General features: G+C 35.4%; 1 protein-coding gene across 15 annotated transcripts in view; it reads right to left on the bottom strand.

The window, feature by feature from the left end:
- The window catches only part of LOC486076 (disintegrin and metalloproteinase domain-containing protein 20), a 160,795-nt gene extending 146,151 nt beyond the window's left edge, over positions 1–14,644 (bottom strand). For 6 of the 15 annotated variants that reach the window (XM_038573636.1, XM_038573634.1, XM_038573640.1 and 3 more), the window contains exons 1-3: positions 14,477–14,577; positions 7,428–11,021; positions 3,035–3,213 (exon numbers count right to left, since the gene is read on the bottom strand). In XM_038573636.1, the coding sequence (XP_038429564.1) occupies positions 8,613–10,883 (2,271 nt within the window). In that variant the 5' untranslated portion in view covers positions 10,884–11,021; positions 14,477–14,577 and the 3' untranslated portion in view covers positions 3,035–3,213; positions 7,428–8,612. Of the gene's footprint in view, positions 1–695; positions 2,182–3,034; positions 3,214–5,607; positions 5,732–7,427; positions 11,022–14,476 lie in introns of those variants that run through there. The other 9 variants (XM_038573638.1, XM_038573643.1, XM_038573637.1 and 6 more) reach the window with 9 other exon arrangements.
- Between the last annotated feature and the right edge of the window lie 7,207 nt (positions 14,645–21,851).

Genomic DNA, 21,851 nt, shown 5'->3' with positions numbered 1-21,851 from the left:
TCCTATGACATAATTGGAGTTTTCTATACCTGACCAAAATATTTTTGCCTTGAACACTGTATCATATATTTGTATTTTTTAATCTCATTGATTAGCATGTTCACATTTCAGCTTGAAGAACTTTCAGTATGCCTTGCATAGGAGGTCTAGTGGTGATAAATGCCCTCAGTTCACAAGTCTTTTATTTCTTATTCAAATCTGAGGGATAATTTTGACTGAGAGAGTACAGTTAGTTGACAATTTTTATTTTTTAGGACTTTAAATACCCATTCCCCTCTGTCTCTCTTGGCCTGAAGGGTTTCTACTGAGAAATGCACTATAGCCAAACAGGGTGTCTTTCAAAATTCCTATCTAAGTCATTTATTCTCTCTTCTCTCTTTTCTAATCCACTATAGATACTCTGAATTATAAGCTTCAACCCATTCATTGAATTCTTCAGCTCCAGAATTTCCATTTGGTTTTTTATAATGGGTTTTGTCTTTTTTGTAAAGAACTCATTCTGTTCACTTATCTTTTTCCTAATTTCAATGAACTGTCCTTCTGAGATTTCTTACAGTTTGCCGAGTTTCTTCAGTACAGCTATTTTTGATAACTTATGAACAAGATTATCTTCATAGGGGTATCGTTCATTAGTGCGCTTCCCTGGGGATCCTAGGTTTGTCATGGATAGAACTGCTTCATCTTCTTATTCCCTCTTGTGGTAGAATTCATTAGCTTTTTTTTTTTTTTTTTTTTTCCTTCACTCTTGATCTCGTAACTTATCTAACTGGCTGAGAAACTTCTATTTTGTTTTTCAGAAGGTGATGCCACAGCTCCAGTTTATGATCTCTTTCACTCACAAACTGTGAACCATTTTTCTGAGAGCACATTGATTATCTACATTTCTCTCACTGCCACACTCAGGAGCATATACAAGATACCCACCACAGAGTGGGGAGAGGTGTGGGTTCCGCAATCTGGGTTTTGGAGATACCTATAGGTTGGTAAGGAGATCTTCCCATGGGCAATCCCAGAGGCTTTTGTTCACACTTCTTGTGAAGTCCTAAAAACATAGCATGAACCATGTTTCTTTTATGAACTTTGATATTCTTGTCTGCTTTTTTCCCTTCTTCTTCACAAACTTGGGAGCTACTGGAGACAAACAGGTTTCTCCACTGGAGACTCCCAAAAGTGGGTTAGCTGTGCAGCCACACACTTTTTCCACCTCCTCCATAGGAGAAATGGACTTTGGACCTCTGCAGAAAATATCTCTGCTGCCGCTGCCAGATAGCTTACTCTGCAGTATTATTACCCTGAGGATGGGCCATGACTCTAGTCAAGTTCATCATTGTCCATTGCAACCAAATTTGTCCTTATCCCACTCCAATGACATGCTGGAATCTCCCGTCTGGCAGGCTGAACTTATATCAATTTTTTTCTCACCTATTTATTTCTACTCAGTTCAGTATTCTCCAGGTTTGCTTGTTTTCCCTCTTTGCCAAAGCAAATGGAAGTGGGATAGGTTTGTCAACTCCTTTGGTTTTGCATCTCTCACCAAAGTCTTGATTGTTTATTTGCCCTTGCCTCAAATGAGCAAGAGTCCTCCCTGGTCTCTCCCAATGCTAAGGCACTCTTGTTCATGTATGGGTGTCTGAATAGTTGTTTAAAAAGAGGGGTGAGGGAGGAAAAATGTCTTTTATCACCAAGGTGCTGACATCAAAATCCACAGTATATTTAATTCACTTCTCTCTCCTTTTAAATTTTACCTTCCCTTTTCTTGCTGATGCAGTTCTTTCCTAATAGTTGAGCATATTTATTTGTACATATGAAATGTCTCTGAGTTATTTACTGACCTTGTAATGAAAGTCGCAGATGATTACTGATGTCTGTATCTTTATAAAATGGTTTAAATAGGGTAAAACTTCTTTCTGGAACCTATATATTACAAGTGTTCCATAATGTGGTTTAGTGTTCAGAAAATAATTTGGGAACAGGGCAGAAGTACTGAGGATAAAATGTTCTACTGTGTTCAGGGAGCTCATAAAATTGGGATAAAAAAATGTAATCACATTTATTCATATTGAAGAGTTAAGATAAAGCTTGATAGAGAAGTTGGAGGCAGAGTAGAACTTTTATCCAGTTGCTGTGGTCTTTGGAATTGGGAAAGTCTTGTTGCTAAGCAGTTAAATCTAGAACACAAATCTAGAACAAATGAGAGATGAACTGGAAGGGATTGTTACTAATCTTTGTTATGTAAAGTTTAAAATAAAATTCTGTTCATAGAGATCAGTAGTAAAATTATCTATGACAGGACTATAGTGTGAAAAGACCGAGGGGCACCATTAATTCTACTGCTGATAGGTCATTCAAGAATTTAGCAATAAAAGAGAGAAGCAATAGTACTTGTGCATACATGAATACACACACACATACATACATACAAGCACAACATGATTCCTTTGCCAATTTTTTTTCCTTTGCCAATTTTTTAATCTTAAGGAGGATCTGTGGCCTGTATTATGTCTGATTCCAGTCTATTTACTCAGTTGAGAGCCACTAAACTATGTTTCTAATGGGTTGCTACTCATTGTTTGAGAAAAACTGAATTAGGTTTAAATGAAAGTGAGAGTGGAGGTGGTAATTAGGGCAGCTAGACTGATGAATTTTATTAATCTTTAGGGAAAGAAAAGAAGAATTTATAAAAGGCAATGTATGGAGATCCACTGGAAGTTTCTATACTATTATGGCACTCTACCACATTAAAGAAAATGTTATACTCTCTCAGGTGGTATGTCTTTTGTGTCATTCTATAAAATAATGTTATGAGGACAAATTCAGTTTGATATAAATATTTTTGGAGTTTGTCTTCCTTTTACATTTTTGCAAGCTGACATCTTAGGAATTAATTCTGGTTGATTTAAATTGATTAAGATTACTCTTAACACTATATTATTTACAAATAATTATTTTCTATTATAATCAATACTCCATAATAGTTATCAAATATATAAAGAGAGAAATGGAGAGCTAATGGGTATATTAGGATTCTACTCACAATTTTAGAGGTATCCTCAAAGATTTAATTTAGAGATCTTATATCTTCTTGTGGGCTCTTGGCATCTTGTGAAATATCTCTCCCTTTAGTTCTAGAAACGTTTTTAAGCACTCTAGGAATTTAGGTCACTTTAATGATGAGGTCAATGTTCAGCCTGAAACAAGTTCCTCACCAACTGTCTTCAACAAGAAAGACAAATAAAAATATCAGATCCTTATTAAATGTGCCATAAATAAAAAGTCTTAGTTTTACAATTTAAACTATCATTATTGAAATTTAGTAACAACTGCTTGTGAAAACAAAGACAATAGGTTGTCAGCTGAAGGTCCTGCATGTTATTGAGGAGATTTAAAAAACATCAGAAAGTTAAGAAACAAAGTGGACAACAAATTGTTAGATGCATAAATAAATATTCGTTCCTGATTTCATCCTTTAGGTTGGAATGTCAGGCTGTCTTAACCAGTTTGTACTTTTCACCTTTCACGCATTCATTCCCCTAGAGATATTGATTTTCCTACAGTTTGGGTAGTTTTTTGTAAGAGTGTAGAAAGCAGGAAAGAGAATTGACCCAGTTTGGCTTGAGCCCATTCTAGTTGTATTGATGGAATCTAGAGCCAGGCTATTGGGATAAGAGGTAAAATAAAGGAACTTAAAACATGGGAAAAAATGGAATGAAAAGTTATTTTTGCCCAGAAATTTGAGAATTAAGTTTTGAATGAGAATGAGACTTGTGGTTAACTATTTAATATGTAAGAGCACAGTGGAAGTTGAAAATGAGTTAAGTTATGGTTAGGGTTAGGGTTAGATTAGGGTTAGGGTTAGGAGGGTGGGTAGGGTTTGATAACAAGATACACTATTTAGCCATAGGCCAATTGTTGAAAATGAGTTGTAAAGCTAGAATAAACCAGATGTTATCTCAGTTGTCCATATGTTCGCTAAACCTGGGATGTGAGTAAAATTATTGGTGGAAATACATTAGTAGATAAGACATCCAATTCTTTGAAATTTACGTAAGACTAGTTTGGTAGTTGGTGCGTGAATAGGAAAATAAGCTAAATAGTGGTTTAATGGAATGGCTACTGTCATCTTAGGGGTTGGAAGTGGGTTTGATAATCAGAGTGAACTACAACCAGATGTCTGATAATACAGCCTATGGGTATTCTGAGTAGGAAATCTCTGCTGATCTTTCCATGCTCTTCAGCTATTAACTGGTAGGTTTAGTGTAGTAGAATTAACCATGAATAACCATGGAGTTATCCATGGAGAAGTTTAATAGAGAAATGATTGTTGTTGCTTTTTATAAAAGGAAGTTTCCATAAATGACAGGAGAATAATTCAAGATATTATCAATTATGGGATGTGGACTTGATCAGTCTGTTTTACATCTCTTGTAGCCAACTTCACTATCTTGTGTTTTTTCAACTACACCAACAGTTTTTATTTTAAACAATCTCACCTTAATGATCGGATGAAGACAATGGGTATTTCCCCAGACAAATAAAAATAAAAATCTCATATATCAAATATTGAATTCAATTTTACAAATTCCTAATGTGTATCTTTGCCCCATCCACTCTGTCTAGATTTGAGCTCCATATTATTAAATTTTCTTGACGATATGCTCATTTATGTTTCCCAAGTGTGTAGCACTATGTGTGCACATTATGTATTTATTTAAAGAAGAAAGCAACAAATCACTATTACCAGCCAGGCATTGTACTGATACCAGATTTCTTTTTCACAAATATGTGGTAATACATTTGTGTTATTTAGACGATTTTTTGTTCTATATTTCAAGCAAAATATGCATATGTATTTTTATTTATGAAATCCATACATTTTACTCTCTAACCCAAGAGAGTGATTACCTTGCAATCTTAAAAATAAGTACAGGCTTTGATGCCTTGCCACCATAAGACAATATTACCTTCCTCAAAGCTTTCTTCCTTCTATCTAGTATTATTGATTTCCTTTGCATTTCTGAAGGAACTTTAGTTTGCCTTCAGTATATGCTGATCTCTAGCTGTTACTCTTCCAGCTAGTTTGATTTCCTTCCATTTTACATGGCTAGAGGTTTTAAAAATATTGTTCTTCTGATTAGGAAGAAAGGAGGGATGCCTGGGTGGCTCAGCAGTTGAGCATCTGCCTTTGGCTCAGGGTCCTGAGATCAAGTCCCACATCAGGCGCCCTGCGTGGAGCCTGTTTCTCCCTCTGCCTCTGTCTCTGCCTCTCTCTCTCTTTCTGTCTCTCATTAATAAATAAAACCCTTAAAAAGAAAAATGAAAAGGAGACTGTTGTATAGATATTTATACTATGCCCATATGTGTACATCAAGAATTCTTCATAAAAACATGATAGGTATTCACCTTTTCATTCTTTTTGTTTTATATATTGTAAAAAAGTCTATACATGTTCATATATTTAGGAAACAGTATAATGGTTGCATCTGTGCCCTTTGTCTAAGCTCTGTACGTGTCAACCTAGGCAAATCGCTATAGTTTTGAACACCCAGTCTCACTCTGCCTTGCTATGCAATGCAGTTTACTGACTCACATCTTGAGCCAAACACTCACCATTTTAACCCATGTCCATACTTTTCTCTTCCTCCTGCAACTGATAACCCTCATCCTTGTCTCTGTCCTTCCTCTTGTGTTTTTTTTTTCTTTTTTTCTTTTAGCACTGCTGCTGGAATGGTATAGCTGAGCAAGAGGACAGATTAAAAGTCAGCACCACATCCAGCTCAGGGGAAGGAGACAAAATGATGCTTCCTGAGCTGCCGTCTGTTGCTCTTATTAATGACTGAATATGGTGGCTCCGTAATGAGTGTTGGTAGGGCCCTGGTACATATGAGGATCTCCTCCTATGCTCTGACTAAAGGTGTGTCAGTTCCTTCCTGGATGATTACAGGTTGGGCAGTCCTGTCACCATGATCCCCTAGAAGTGTGATTCCCTTGATGCAGGCACTGTCATGAAGCTTCCCAGCTGGGTCTCTTACAGCCTGCATTTTGGAGGCCAGAGGCACATTCTCCACATGAAGGTCAAGAAATTTTTTCTGTCCAGGAACATCTCATTGTTTACTTACACCGACCAAAGTGCTCTCTCTGAGGATCAGCTTATCACACATATCAAGTATTGTACTTTTTAATTCTACAATATTCAATTGAAATTTGTGTATAGATTCCAACTTACTAGTTTATTCTACATTAGTTCTTATATTTTGTGTATTTTTCTTTCATTTCATTTTTTTAAAGAGTTTATTTTATTTATTCATGGGAGACACACATAGAGAGAGGCATTCAGGCAGAGGGAGAAGCAGGCTCCATGCAGGGAGCCCAATGTGGGACTCGATCCCAGGTCTCCAGGATCATGCCCTGGGCTGAAGGCAGCGCCATACCGCTGAGCCACCCGGGCTGCCCTTTTTCTTTCATTTTAAATGCACATAGTTGCTGTTGTGTTATTGTGTGCTCTTGTTCCACCATCTGCATCGTAGGTATAGTCCCCCCCCCCCCACCTTTTCTTTCCTTTCTTTCTTGCTTTAGTAATATGTCATGAATTGTGATTCTTAGTATGTGTGGTAATTTTTACCATGTGCAGGAGTTGTGTATAAGACAACCATAGTAGCTCTAGGTGACCCTCTGGAGTTTTCTCTCTTTTCTCTGTCAGGAAGATGGACAGAGGAGCTGATTACATACATCTAATCATAGGTTGTGCCAAGTCAGAGATGAGTGGCTTTTAGTAAATCTTGGGCTAATTCTCCTTTCCTTGTGTTGTTTAGTCATGGGCTTGCTGGGCTTTCAATTATGAGTTTAGGTGACTCTGTTTTAGCAGTCTGAGAGCTTATGGGTGGTTGGCTGTCACCCAGAGGTTCACAGCCCAGCCCTCAATCTTTTGCCACATGCAACAACAAAATCAGGTAAATGTATGATGGGGAAAGAGAGCATGAGCTTGAGATAAGCATCCCTTTACTATGCCTTGTGTTCAAAATATAACATGATGTTGGGGATCAATGCCTTTGAGAAATTCATAAAGGATCTCACCAGCATCCCACAAAGCTCTCAGATTTAGCTGTTGTGACTTGGGGAAATCTGATAGGGAAAGAGGTCCTCAAGTGTCTAATGTTTAGAGTCTATCTAACCCTGTGTAGGAACTAAGTCATTGAAGATTTCTTTTTCACTCAGCAGAGTTCCTCCACCTGGGCTAAGCCTAAGGTTCAACTCATACCTGGTGTCAGCAGAGGCTCAGAGGCTAAAATGTCAAGTGCTTTTCAGAATTATTCTACCTTGCCCAACATTTTAGTTCACCCACTCTAAAATATTGTTTAAAATAAAATTGAGATTTTCCAGGATTTTTCCTTACAGAGGACACATGGCCTGCTAAAACTTACATATCTTACCTGGAATTGTAAGTATCTTCTGCATCTTATATCACAAGTGAAGTTACCAAGGGTGGAATGTCAAGTATCATTTTCTTATCTTTTGAGATTTTGAAGTAATTCTACCAGAGTATGAAACATGTCCCCAAGATGGTAAAGGCAGTGGTGTGGAAAATTCAAGAGCTTCTGAAGTCAGACTCCTTCCTGTGTTCTCCATTATCCCAAGACCAGCAAGCAAGGGGGCCTCCCTGAGCCATCCATGCTTCCCTAACAGGAAGTGCAGCTATTGCATGGGAGACTGAGATCAAAGGGAAGAAATGTGCTTATTGGAAGCCACACTTTTGGAGTGAGTCCCATGGATCTAAGACTCTGACCACTGGGGAAATGGTTGGCAAATGGTGTTCAACCTCCGGGATTTGGTGGAGGATTCAGACACTGGGTGTCTAGAACTCCAAGGGTAAGACATTACATAGCTGTGCCAGTATCTCTGAGGCTAACAGTACTGTCGATTCTGGGAATTACCAAAAGAAAAAAATCCATATGCGTATATATTATAAACATATGCAAATGTATATCTATAGATCATTTATAAACATATGCAAGTGCATATCTGTAGATCATATATATAATACCATTCTGTCCTTATCTACACCTACATTCATATCTATATGTGGTAACATAAAGAGTATAAGGCACTGCCTCTTCAAGGTGAGAGTCAGTGAGGCAACCCCATCATGAACAACATTCAAAACACTTCCCATGTCCAGTCTCCCTCTCATTTCCACTATTGGTATAGGTATAAATGGAGGACTCACAAAGGAGAAATGTGACTTGTGGTCTCTTATTCTTTGCATATGAAAGCAGATTACAAAGGGGAAGGGTGTTTGGAATTGTCAGACAGTGAGTTAAAGACAAAAACACACCCTCTGCTGGTCCTGCCATTGTTCAGGAGACACAGAATAATTCCATAAAATAAAATCAAGTGCTAAGATTACTTAAAATAATGGAAAAGATAAATGTGCCGAGAATTAGTATATTTTGGTTATTGCTCAGCGGCTAGCATTTATGATCTCAAATGATAAAAAATCTCAGGGATTTTCTGTCAGTGATCTGTGATGAAAGCTGTAACCTTTCTCCTGACAGGGTGCTAAAACTTAATAGGCAAGTTCATTGGGGATCGAGTATCTTTTTGGGAATCATAACTCTTTAGTTTTCATTTACTTCTTGATTAGGTTCAGGTGATTCATTCTGCTGTTCATTGGGTGCAGGTGAAACATTCTGTTCTTCCTTCTTCTCCATTTTTTCCCTTCTCATAAAAAACCAAATTAACAAACAACATAATAAAACTGAAGAAGGCACCAACTGAAATAGCAGCTGGTAAGTCTTCTTTTGCTGTTCCTTCCGTGGCACTTCAGTCCCGTTTCTTATTGGGGGTGGGCCGCTATCAACACTACCTCCATTGCCTTTTACCTGGCAGCTGGGGGGCTTCCACTTATGGCTACAATGGCAGTGATGTCTATTGTTGCAGATCCCATTCCTATGGCAGGTCTTGGGTGAACAATCAGTTTTCAAATATGCCAAAGGGATACACTTCCTTTGAACACAGATACGTTCTTCACCACACTCTGTACCATCTTTTACTTCACCAAGATCAGGCAAGGGCATCCCATAGTGGAAATCTGTACCCCAGCAGATGCTGTCATTGAAGTGAAGCCAGTGCAGAGTAGAATGGTCTCTCAGAGTGGGGATTTTTGCCACATCCTGACACTGCACCCTCCCACACAGGGTATCTGAGGTATTACATTTTATAAATTGATTGTTCTTGAGACCACAGTTACCAAAACGGTCACCCTGAATATTCACTGTACTGTAGCAAATCTGACTTGCACTCTTGGCATTTGGGCCAAAAAGTCTGCTACAGAGTTCGTCACGGATATTGCATCTCTTTTCATAGCAGTAGCCGCCACCTGTGCATTTGACTCCATCTTGCACGTACACATCTTCTGGACACTGATAGGATGTCCCATCACACCACTCAGGAAGATCACATTCATTAGCCTGTTCTCTACATACATCACCTGATGGCATGAACTTGCAGTCTTTGCAACAAAGCCCAAAAGCACAAGTAGCTCCAGGACTCAGAGTACAGTCTAACTGACAACATGGATCTTTTGTACACACATTTAAGGAGCCACAGTCACACTCTTCTCCTTCTTCAACCACACCATTCCCACAGCGCGTATACTTGAAGATTCTCTCTGGAGTGTGTGGATGGAAGATACATCTTGATCCTACAGCAGTGTGCCAATATTGAGCATAACTGCAGTTGCTGAATTTAGTTGCCTGAGACTGTTCTGCATACATTATGCACACATTGTCTGCACATTTACACGTTTCTTCATCATGCCACATACCCAGAGAATGGCCAAGCTCATGTGACACAACAAATGCAAAAAAACCCAAATTATCACTTGTGAAAGCATCCACTGCACAGTTAGTATTATAGTTACATATTGATCCGACATAAGATATGCCAAGAATACCATATCTTCTTTTTACAAAAACATGGGCAGCATCATGGGGCACACGGGCATTGAAGCCTTTTTTCTTCCAGGCGCAAAATAAATCCACAAGTACATCCATGTTCTCTATTTCAACAGGGTTTCCTTCATTCCAGACCTCCATTCCAACTAAACTCACGTCGACATTTAGAGGTTGGTAGAAGGTATTTACATTGTTCATAGTAGTAATCACTTCCAGCTGCACGGTTGTGACATTATATTCACGATAGGCATATCGATTGTAGTCTACAACCACTGCCATTTCAACATATCTCTTGTGCATCCACAGACCTTCATATTCACTTTGCACCAAAGTGGAATTACTGCTCTCTTGAAACTTCACATGTCGTGCTATCTTTTCATCTGTTAATCCACACCTCATAGGTGGGAATTGTTTCTCCTCGGGGTACATCTTATATACCAGGTGCTCGAATGTGGTAGAAAGCCTTTTGGGCAAAATTTCATAAAGAATGTGATTTATCTGTAATATTCCTTGAAAGCCCCCAGAACAGGTACTCAGAGAAACCAGGGAATCTGGATCCCCCTCTACATGACCATGATAATAGCAGTCTCTCCTGATAAATGGCTGGTCTTCAAGAAGAGCACCCTGGTCTGTGTAAGTGAACACTGGGAAGTTTTTGGACAGCAAAAGCTTCTTGACCTTTATATGGAAAACGTGTCTCTGGCCACCAAAATGCAGGCAGTAAGAAAGCCAGCCTGTAGGCTTCTTGACAATGCTCCTGTCTGTTATCCTCAAAGGAATCACCACTTCTGGGGGACCATGGTGATAGAAGTGCCCGACATGGGACCATCCAGAAAGAAGCAGAAACACCCTCAACCAGAGAATGGGAACAGCGATCCTCACACATAGCAGGACCTCACCCACAGCCATTATAGAGCCACCATATTCAGCCATTGGTGAGAGCAAACCAGAGCAGATTAGGAAGCATTACTATTTTTTCTCCTCCCTCTGAGCTGGAGATGTATGCTGATAAATCAAGTGCTGATATTTAAAGATCTGTCTTCTAGCAGTCACACCATCAGAGCAGCAGCACTAAAAGAAAAAAAAATAAAGAAGGACAGAGACAGAGGTGGAAGATATAAGCAAGTCTAGATGGAGGATGCAGAGAAGATACGGGTTAAAATGAGCTAGTGTTTGGCTCATGACTCAGTACACCGCATTGCATTTTCTCTTAAATAATTGTAAGGCAGAGTGAGACTGGGTATACAAAACTGAGGCAATTGGCCATAGGTTGACACTTACAGAACCTAAATGAAGGACACAATTGGATTCATTATACTGTTCTATAAATATATGAATAGGCATCAACATTTTCACTGTATATTTAGTAAAACAAAAGGTTATTAATGGAAACATGAACACCTATCATGTTTTAATGTAGCAGTCTCAATTTATACATATGGACTGAGTGTGAATACCGCTATATAGGTCTTCCTTTCACTTTCAAGTGATAAATTATTTAGTTACATACATTAGGGAAGATATAAAAATTATTCACATATATTATTTTTTCTCATTGTCTCTAATATGTGCTTCCATGTGACAAATTATTAATTATCCTATCTCCTTCCTGCATTCTTCTTTTCATCTAAGCCTGTACAATTGCAAGGACAAAAGTGACAATCGTTCTAAAAATATTGGCATCAAAGCCTAAATTTGTAAGATTGCAAGATAACTAGTTCCTAAGTTTGAAGTGAAATGTATTTATTTCATAAGTTAAAAAAAATATACATATTTTGTATGAAAAAATGAAATAAAACAATGGTGCGACACATTCAGGAAATATAAATGAACATATATGTCGTGATATTAGTGGTCTGGAGATATTACTGTTCTTAAAATTGGACACAGTGGTTGAGACAAACTAAGCATTAGAAATTTGTAAAAAGTCAGTACTTATATATATATATATATATATATATATATATATATATATATTGCTTATTTTTATTATCAAGTCAGAATAGCCACAATCTTTAAGAGATCATTAAAGTAATATGAATGTTTGAAGTAATGACACCAAGAACTCATGCTCCAATTGAATAACTAGGAAAGTGAAGTCAGCTATGAGGGATCTAATATAAATTGATCAAACCATCTCCCACAGTAAGAGGTAATATAAAATTTTATATTTATATTTATAGTATTTTATATTACTTCCCATAGAGGTAATATAAAAATAAAATATACATAATTAAGGACCTATCATCTCCTAGTCCTTGTACCCATTTATGCTTAATCTTTTTTAAAAAATCTTGATTCTACATTCCTTGACCTCTTATCTGCAGAATCATTGTGTCATGTATGGAATCTTCCTTTCATGAAAAGCAAAGATCCCTCTACTCTAGCTTTTCATGGAAAGTTTCTTATTCCTATTTCATTTACCTAAACACACCAGTCAACAATTCAAAGCCAGAGCAGAGAGGAAGATTTCCATTCTCAATATTCCTAATATGGCATACAGAACAAATGACTGGTCCCAATTTGCATTGATTACCAAAGCCACTTCCAAACCACTAAACTGGTAGCCATCTCATTAGACCACTATTTAGCTTCTTTCTTACTCATACAGCAATACCCAAATTTATGCTACATAAACCTCAAGAAACTGAGTGTCTAAATTATTAAAGTATTATCCACCAATAATTTTACCCACATTTTGGGTTTAGTGTGCATGTGGATAACCCATATACACCTCACTTATTTTAGTTTTACAACTCATTTTCAACAACATTTAGTCATTGGCCTATGGCTAAGCATTATATCTTAATATCACCTGCATCTAATTATCAAACTCTAACTGTAACCCTAACCATAACCCTACTCTTAACCCTTATTATCACCCTCCAGTGTCCTGACTCTTACATATTAAAATTAACCACAACTCTTATTCTTATTCAAAACTGAATTCCTTTTTTTTTTTTTTTTAAGATTTTATTTATTGATTCATGAGAGACACAGAGAGAGAAAGAGACACAGGCAGAGGGAGAAGCAGGCTCCCTGCAGGGAACCCAGTGCAAGACTATACCAGGACCTCAGGATCACAACCTGAGCTGAAGGCAGATGCTCACCCACTGAGCCACCCAGATATCCCACATTCCTTTCTTAATATACTTTCTTTTCATTTTTCCCCACTTTTTAAGTTCCCTTCATTTTACTTTGTATCCCTATAACCTAGCTCTAGACTCCTTCAATACAACCACTATGATCTAAAAGCCTCAACCCTAACTAGGTTAATCCTTTTTCCTGCTTTTGCTGCTCCCATAGAAAAATCTCAAAACTGCTGGGAAAATAAACCACAGAGTATCTATAAGGAAGTTAATGTGTAAAAAGAGGAAACCATAATTAGTTGAGATAACCTAATACTTCAGCCTAAAGGATGAAGTCAGGTATAGATATTTACTTCAACCAATTTATGCTTTCAAAAAATTGAGTTTTGTTGTCCACATTGTTTTTTAACGTTCTGGTTTTCCAAATATCCTCATCAATACATAGGACTTTCACCTGAAAATCTCTTGTCTTTGTTTGCACAAGTAATTAATAATTACTGAATTATAGTTACGGTACTAAAACCAATAATTCAACATTTCTTGTATGTCTAATATAAGATTTGATATTTTGTCTTTGCTTTCTTGTTGCAGATAGCAGGCAGGAGACTTACTTCAGGTTAAATATTATCTTCATCATTAATAATATCTAAATTCCTAAGGTACTTAGATATTTTTCTAGGACTAAATCCCCTTTAGTCCTAGAAATATATTTCACAAAATGCCAAGAAACCACAAAAAGAAAGATCCCTAAGTTAAATCTTTGAGGACAACATCTCTAAATTGTGAGTAAAATCCTAATATGCTAATTTGCTTTTTGTTTTTCTTAATATATACTTGGTAATTATTGTGGAGTATAATTATTTAAGAACGACATAGTGCTAGCAAGATGAAATTAATCAATACAAATCTGTCAGAATTTATTCCTAAGACCTCAGCTTCCAAGCAGGTAATAGGAAAACAAACTCCAAGAATATTTGAGATGGACTGTATTTGTCCTCATAACATTATTTCATGTTTCATGAAATAATTTCATGCAATGATTCAAGACACTCTTCCTAAGAGAATATAAAATTTTCATTAATAATTGGGTATAGTGCTATAATAATACAGAAACTTCCAAGTAGATGGTCATACACTATCTTTTATAAATTCATCAAATCCATCAATCTATCTACTCTAATTACCACTTACCCTCTCACTTCCATTTGTAGCCAATCAGTTTTTCCCAAACTATGAGTAACAACCTATTAAATACACAATTTTGTTTATTCAACCAAGTAAAATAAGCCAGAATAAGACATAATCTAGGTCACTGATCCTCCTTAAGATTAAAAAATTGGCAAAGAATCATGTGGTGTATGTGTTTGCATGTGTGTGTTCATGTATGTACAAATACTATGCTTCTCTCCTTTACAGCTAAATTCTTGGAAGACTTACCAGCAGTAGAATGAATGATTCCCACTATCTTTTCTAACTATAGCCCTATCATAGAAAGTTTGTGCTACCTCTTTATGGACAAAGACTTATCTGAAACTTACCTAATAAAGAGTAGTAACAATCCCCTCCCTTTCATCTCCCATTTGATTGTGTTCTAGATTAACTGCTTAGCAACAAATCTTTCCCAATTCTAAAGACCATGGCAACTGGATAAAAGTTCTACTCTGGCTCCATAATCTCCATCAAGCTTTATTTCTAATTATTCTTCAACATGAATAAATATGACTGTATTTTTTTTGTTCCTGTCCTATGTGTTCCGTGCATACGGTAGAAGCACTTCACCTTCAGTACTTTTGCTCATACTATTGCCCACGCCCAAGTTAATTTTTTCAACATTGAACCATATTATGAAATACTTGAATTACTTTAAGTTCCGGAAAGAAATTTGACCCTATTTAAATCATTTTACAAATATTCAAACATCAGGATTCATCTGTAGCTTTCTTAATTATATTAATGAATAATTCAGATATTTCACATCTACAGATAAAAGTGCTTCATCTATTAGGGAGTACTGTTAGTGAGAAAAGGCAAAACAAAATTTAAAAGGAGAGATAAATTAAATATAGTGTGGGTGGTGATGTCAGCAATGTGGTGCATAAAGCATTCTTCATTTATCCCTCCTCCCCCAACTTTTTAAAAAATAAATTAGATATCTATACATAAACAAGAGGACTTCAGCTCTTGGAGGAACCCAAGAGAAACTTTGCTCATCTGTGCATCAGAAAATAAACAAACAAGACCTTAGTAAGGATGAATTCAAGGATAGTTAACAAATCTATCCCATCTCCAGTTGCTTTGGTCAAGGATAAAAAAACCTGGCAAGTGCTGCCTGAACAGCAGGCGAGATAAAATTTATAGATTTTCAGCCTGCCATAGTGGAGATTTCAGCATGCCATTGGAGCAGAATAAAAATGAGTTTGAAAACAGTAGACAGAGAGGAACTCTACTAGAGCTGCCCACCTCCCCAGGTGACACTGCATAAGATTGACCTCTGTAAGTGGCAGCAGGGATGTTTCTCACAGAGATGGTGGAAAGAGGTGACCTCCCCAAGGAGTAGTTGGAAAGCAGTGAGTGACTATAAGATTAATCTAATTGTGGGGGTTGAAACTGGAGAAACCTGTTTTTCTCCAGCAGATCCTGATTTCTGAGAAAGTACCTCATGACTGGAAGCAGACAAAAAAAAGGAAAGAAAAGATAATAATTGCAAGGGTCATGAAAGGAACAGTTTCTGCTGTGGATTCAGGACTTTACCAGGAAGTCTGCCCACAAATTTCTGGAAATAACCTGCTGGAGGATATCCCTATCAGCCTGCAGTCACCCTAATTAGAAGAATAAGACTAAAGGTTTTGTTTGGTTAACTCTAGTTAACTGATTGCCTTTTTTTTTTTTTAATGTAGCAGATTACGTATTTCATCTTTATACGAGTTTTACTCAACCATAAAAGAGACATTATTTATACACGTTTGCATATAATTTGCATATATTGAAATCCTAACCCCCAAAAGTATTGATATAGTAAATGGGGGTGGGAGGTAAATTGATCAGGAGGATGCATGAATAGATTAATGCTCTAGTAAAGGAGTTAATGTTCTAGTAAAGGAGATCTCATAGAGCTCTCTAGCCCCTTGTGCCATGTGTGAGGACACAAGAAATATGTAACGTGGAAGAGGGCCCTCACTCAACCATGCTAGCACTCTGATCTCTTAACTACCAGCCTCCAGAACTATGAGCAATATATACATATATTTATTTATAAGCCACCCAATATTTATATCGATTTGAATGAACAAAGACAGTTTATGGATTTTGTGTTGACTGATGAGAAAAAGGTTGAGAATTATATTAGCCAATGAAAATATATGTTTGTTGATTCCTTTTATTTGAAATTTTATTCATTTATTTAGCTCTTAGGCACAAAAATTATAATGACATCATAGTTTAGGAACTTTGGGCCAAGGTAAGATCAAAGTTAACATGTTTGGTTCTCATACATACAAACAGGAGCATTTGGTGGGGAATGTATGTCCCTCTTGGACATAAAACCTTTTCTGTTGGATGTATGGCTATGGGCAAATATACTAGTTTTCTGAAAGTATCTGACAAGATCAGGGTATACCAAGGCAGAATATGTACCAAGCCAAAATTTTGGATCTCTTAACAAGAATTCCCTATAGCAAGTATATTGGAGATCTTGAAGTATTAGATGCCTTTTTATTAGAAATAAAAATAGAACTGTAGGCCAAGGATGAATTAGAATTTTTTAAATATTTTGCATACTCTTGATTTTAAAACACTACTAGGTCTGTTCTTACCTTGCTAGAATTATGTGAAATGAAGTAGACATTGAAGTATTTATTTAATGAGGATACTTTATATGCTCCCTTATGTATGTTGACCACAAAATGAGGTTTCTTTTTAATCTCAAGAGAGTATTAAAGATACTTCCTACTGGAAAAACACTATTTTTCTGAGATGTGAAATAAAACGTAAACTTTAGCCTTCTGGAAAATTTGAAATCTGTTAGAGTAACAACGAGATAAAAATTTTTGTTTATTTTTATTTCTATTTTTTTTTAAAAGATTCATTTATTTATCCTAGAGAGGGAGAAAGAGCTGAGAGGAGGGACAGAAGAAGAGAGAGAGAGAGAGAATCTTAAGCAGACTCCCTGCTGAAGATGGACCCCTGATGAGGGGCTCCATCCCGTGAACCCAAGATCATGACCTGAGCCAAAATCAAGAGTTGGATGCTCAACTTATTAGACCACACAGGCACCACAAAGGTGTTTTTAATTATTGAAGCAACTGATTAAAGTTCAACTGTTCTTGTGGAAATGACTATTGTATAGTATATACAGTTACAGTTTTGCAAGATAATAAGGGCCTGAAGTGAACAGTGTTGTATTGTGCAATTAAAAATTTGTTGAGAGGATAGATCTCATATGAAGTGTGTAATCAGAAAATAATATACATACATAAAAACACAAATTTATTAAAATTTAAAGAGAAGATGCATCAAAAAAATATTTTCATAGAAAATTATGTTAACTTTATTTCTATATGCTGATAAAATGAGAGTGAACATTGTTTTATTATTGAGAGTCAATTGTGCCAGTAGTAATCTTCTTTAGAAATGTTGTATTAATTTTTCAGCTACTTTTATCTATGAAATGTTACATATATTATATTTCTTATAAGTAGTAAATTTCCATTAATTTTTTTATTTCTTATAATTCCATAATCCAGGCCATTGTATTATGAAAGTTAAGCCACTTTCTCCCTCTTAGTTATAGAAGCAGTATATTTAAAGCATAAGTTGAACATCTTTTCTAGAAAATGTAGATGTATTATATACATCTTTATATAATGTATATAATACTATTTTAACCAATCAAAATAGTTACTTCCATGCAAATTGTGGAAAATCTATAGTTAGATATATTAATTAGAAAAGTAGAAAAGTTATGTAAATTTCTTAAAATTAAAAACAGTTTATACTCTCCAAACAGACAATTTTTATCAATTCTTGGGGGTAAGCTGAAAGGTTTAAAGTTGAAACAGAAATATTGTCTTTTATAAGAATGTTGATTAATGCATGAATTAAATAATATAATTAACATCACTGGATTTTTTTCAGAGGAGCATCACTGGTAAAATATGAAAGTTCTGTGAATTTTCCTGTGAATCTAATAGAACAGTTATTTTCCAAATGTCAGGGACATGGAGAGTCACCCAGCGGACAGACAGTAATAAGCCAGGACCTTTAGACATATAGCTGCAATATATAAATCATGCTGACAGTTTGAATGAGCTTGGAAGTGAGTTTATTCTCAGTTGACTGCCAAATGAAAAACACAACCTGACCAATACCTTGATTACAGCCTTGTGAGACCCTGAGTAGAAGACTTAGTAATAGTGTACCCAGATGCTTGATTCACTAAAATACTAAGATGGTAAATAAGCTCTCAAATTTCTGTTATTTTTAAAACACTAGATTTGGAGAAAAGTCTTATACAACAATCAATAACTGTTGTACTTTGAGGGAATATTTTTTTTTTCCTTTTTCTGCCATCTTTAGTCTTATTTGAAGAGTCTTGAAAAGACAATAATACTATGTCCTATTTATTTTACATGCTAACTAAAAGAAAAGAAAAAAAAAAGCTGATCACTCTGCTAGAGATTTTTATTTTTATTCTGAAGTGCTATTTAAGTATGTCACTGTACTAATTCAAAAGTTCACTGTAAGCCATTTTATATAAACATCATCTGGTATGGTAATTCCTTTTTGTAAATATTATTAACTACATGGCCTATATCTCTACATACAAGTAGAGATAAGGATTTTGTTGGTGTGAAAAGACAATGATTTGAGTTAAAAAATAAAAATCACACATTCATGCAAGACAATACAAACATAGATGCTCTATCTGTGATTGAAATGCCAAGACACTAATGACATATAGTCTCAAATATTAGTAAATACCTGGATTTTATATATATATTTTATATATATAAATATAATATATATACAAACACATATATATATCTTGCATGTATATATACATACAATGTAAAAAATCTGAATTCACACTCATTTGCCACTTGAAAAATAGACTATATACTACCCAACAGAAATCTCTAAATGAATGTGCCACATAATTAAAAATCAGAATCCATACCAATGTCCTTAATGAAAACAAATAATTGTCAATATTTGAATCAAAATCAGAGCCTAAATTAGTCTTAGATAAGAAATATTTGACACTAATGAGAGAAATTAAGAACAGTGACCCAAATGCTTAAGTGCTTTGGGAAGCCAAGATACATGTTCATAAAGTACATTTTGTTATTTATATGTAAGTAAAATGTCCAAATGTCAAGGAATACATCAAAGACTAATAGAAGAATCCAACCAAATATTGCAAGTAGATTTTTGTGCAGTGAGTGTTAGGCATATTCTTGATCAAAAATCAAGAGAGGCATCCCACCTTTTATCTGAACCCAAAATTATCTGTGAGGTTTTTGTTTGTTTGTTTCAAGCTTTTATTTAAATTTTAGTTGGTTAACATATAGTGCAATATTGGTTTCAGAAGTAGAATTTAGGGATTCATCACTTATATATAACACCCACTTCTCATCACAAGTGTCCTCCTTAATAGCCATCACCCATTTAGTCCATCCTTCACCCACCTCCCCTCCAGCAACACTTGATTTGTTCTTTATACTTAAGAGTCTCTTACAGTATGCCTTCCTCTCCTTTCTTCCTTTCATCTATGTTCATCTGTTTTGTTTCTTAACTTCCACATATGAGTGAAATCATAGGACATTTGTCTTTTTAAGTATAGTTTTGATTTTTTTTAAGGCAGCAAGCAAGTTCAAAATCCTATCATTAGTTATCAGTAAGAAGCATTTTTAAAGAAAAGTTTTTTATCTTCTTCTCATAATCACATGCAATTCACATTGATCCCCTCAAAGATATGCCCATGAGTTTCCCTCTCTTGAAATAATTTTTCTACAGAGTAGAATTGGAGACTTCTTTGTTTCTGAATGGGTAAGTAAAAGGAGTTTATTATTGGGCATAATATGTTCAGATTATTTATTGCTATTTAGCAAGTGATGATAATTTTTTGGCTTCAATAAAATACACTTAATTAAAGTTCACAAATATGTAGGCCAGTAAAATGGCAAGAGTTGGTTGGGAATTTGTTGTTGTTGTTGTTCTATGTAATGAAAACCAAAGTTCACCTGGTGGTATTGAGGTAATGTTTCAGCACATTGTAGAGGTTTATTTTCCTTTCAGAGATGGACAGAAGGCTGGGCTTGTTAGAATCTATTATTCAAGAGCCTAATATTACTTTGAAGCATGGTGCTATTATTACACTAGAATGTCAGAAGCACAAACATTCCTGGAGACCTAGGCAGAAGCTGAAATACTTTCTAGATTTATCTTCAGTAGTACCAAGTGTCACTTTGCCACATTCTGTTAGTCAAGAAAGCATTTGACCAGGTTGAATCTAAGTGCAGTTTGGAAAGTGTGGAGGAGAAAAAAGAAGAAATACCATCTTAAAATGAGAAAATGGCATTTTTGTAAAGGAGAGGAAAACAGTAATTGGCATGTGTGATGGAAGCAAACTACTTCAGTCTATCTACTAATTCCAAAAATTTATCCAGGGTAATGAATTATTTTTAAAAAAACTTGATTTTTTTTTAACAATTAAAGGTTTACTCTACAAATAAATTAAAAACATAGAGATTTGCCATATATCACCTGCTCTCACATTGTAGAGAATTTCTGTTCAATCCCATCAACAATGAATAAGAATTCCACTGAGGAACAACAGAACATATATTCTTCTGAAGCATACATGGAACATACTCCAGGGTCACATTTATATATACTAACAATGAATTATCAGAAAGAGAACTAAAGAAAAGAATCTCACTTAAAATAGCATAAAAAATAGCATAAAAACAATAAAATACTTAGGCATAATTTAACCAAAGAAATAAAATATCTGTACACTAAAAATCACGAGACTTTGATGAATGACATTGAAGACACAAACAAATGGAAAGATATCCCATGTTCATGAATCAAAATAATTAATATTATTAAAATGTCCAGACATCTCAAAGCCATCTATAGAGTCAATGCAATACATATTAAAATTCCAGGAAAATTTTTCACAGAAATAGAAAAGATAGTTCTAAAATTTTGTATGGAACCATCAAAGAACTCTAATAGCCAAACAATTCTGGGAAAAAATAGCAAAGCTAGAGGCATCACAGTTATTGATTTCAAACTCTATTATAAAGGTACAGTAATCAAAACAGTATGGAACTGCACAGAACAGGTACATAGATGATTGGAATAGAATTGAAAAGCTAGAACTAAACCCATGATTATATACCAACTAATATTTGAAAAAGGAGCCAAGAATATTTATGGAGAATGGATATTCTCTTTTATAAATGGTGTTGGGAAAACTGGATATTCACAACAACAAAAGAACGTGAAAAAAAAAAAAAGAATGTGGAACCCTATATCATAACACAAAATTTATATCAGAATGGATTAAGATTACAAATGGAAGCCAAAAAGTGTAAATTCCTAGAAGTAAATATAGGGGAAAAAAATTCTTGACTTTGGTCTTGGCAATGATTTTTTTTAATAAAAATAAAAGAGACAAGCAACAAAAGCCAAAATCAGCAATGTGACTATATCAAACTACAAAACCTCTGCACAGGGAAAGAAATAATTAACAAATTGAAAAAGCTACCTATAGCATAGGTGAAAATACTTGAAAATCATCTTT

This window comes from Canis lupus, chromosome 25 (assembly GCF_011100685.1).
Source record: "Canis lupus familiaris isolate Mischka breed German Shepherd chromosome 25, alternate assembly UU_Cfam_GSD_1.0, whole genome shotgun sequence".
In the NCBI taxonomy this organism is placed as follows: Eukaryota; Metazoa; Chordata; class Mammalia; order Carnivora; family Canidae; genus Canis; species Canis lupus.
This window is presented reverse-complemented; position numbering and strand designations above follow the sequence as displayed.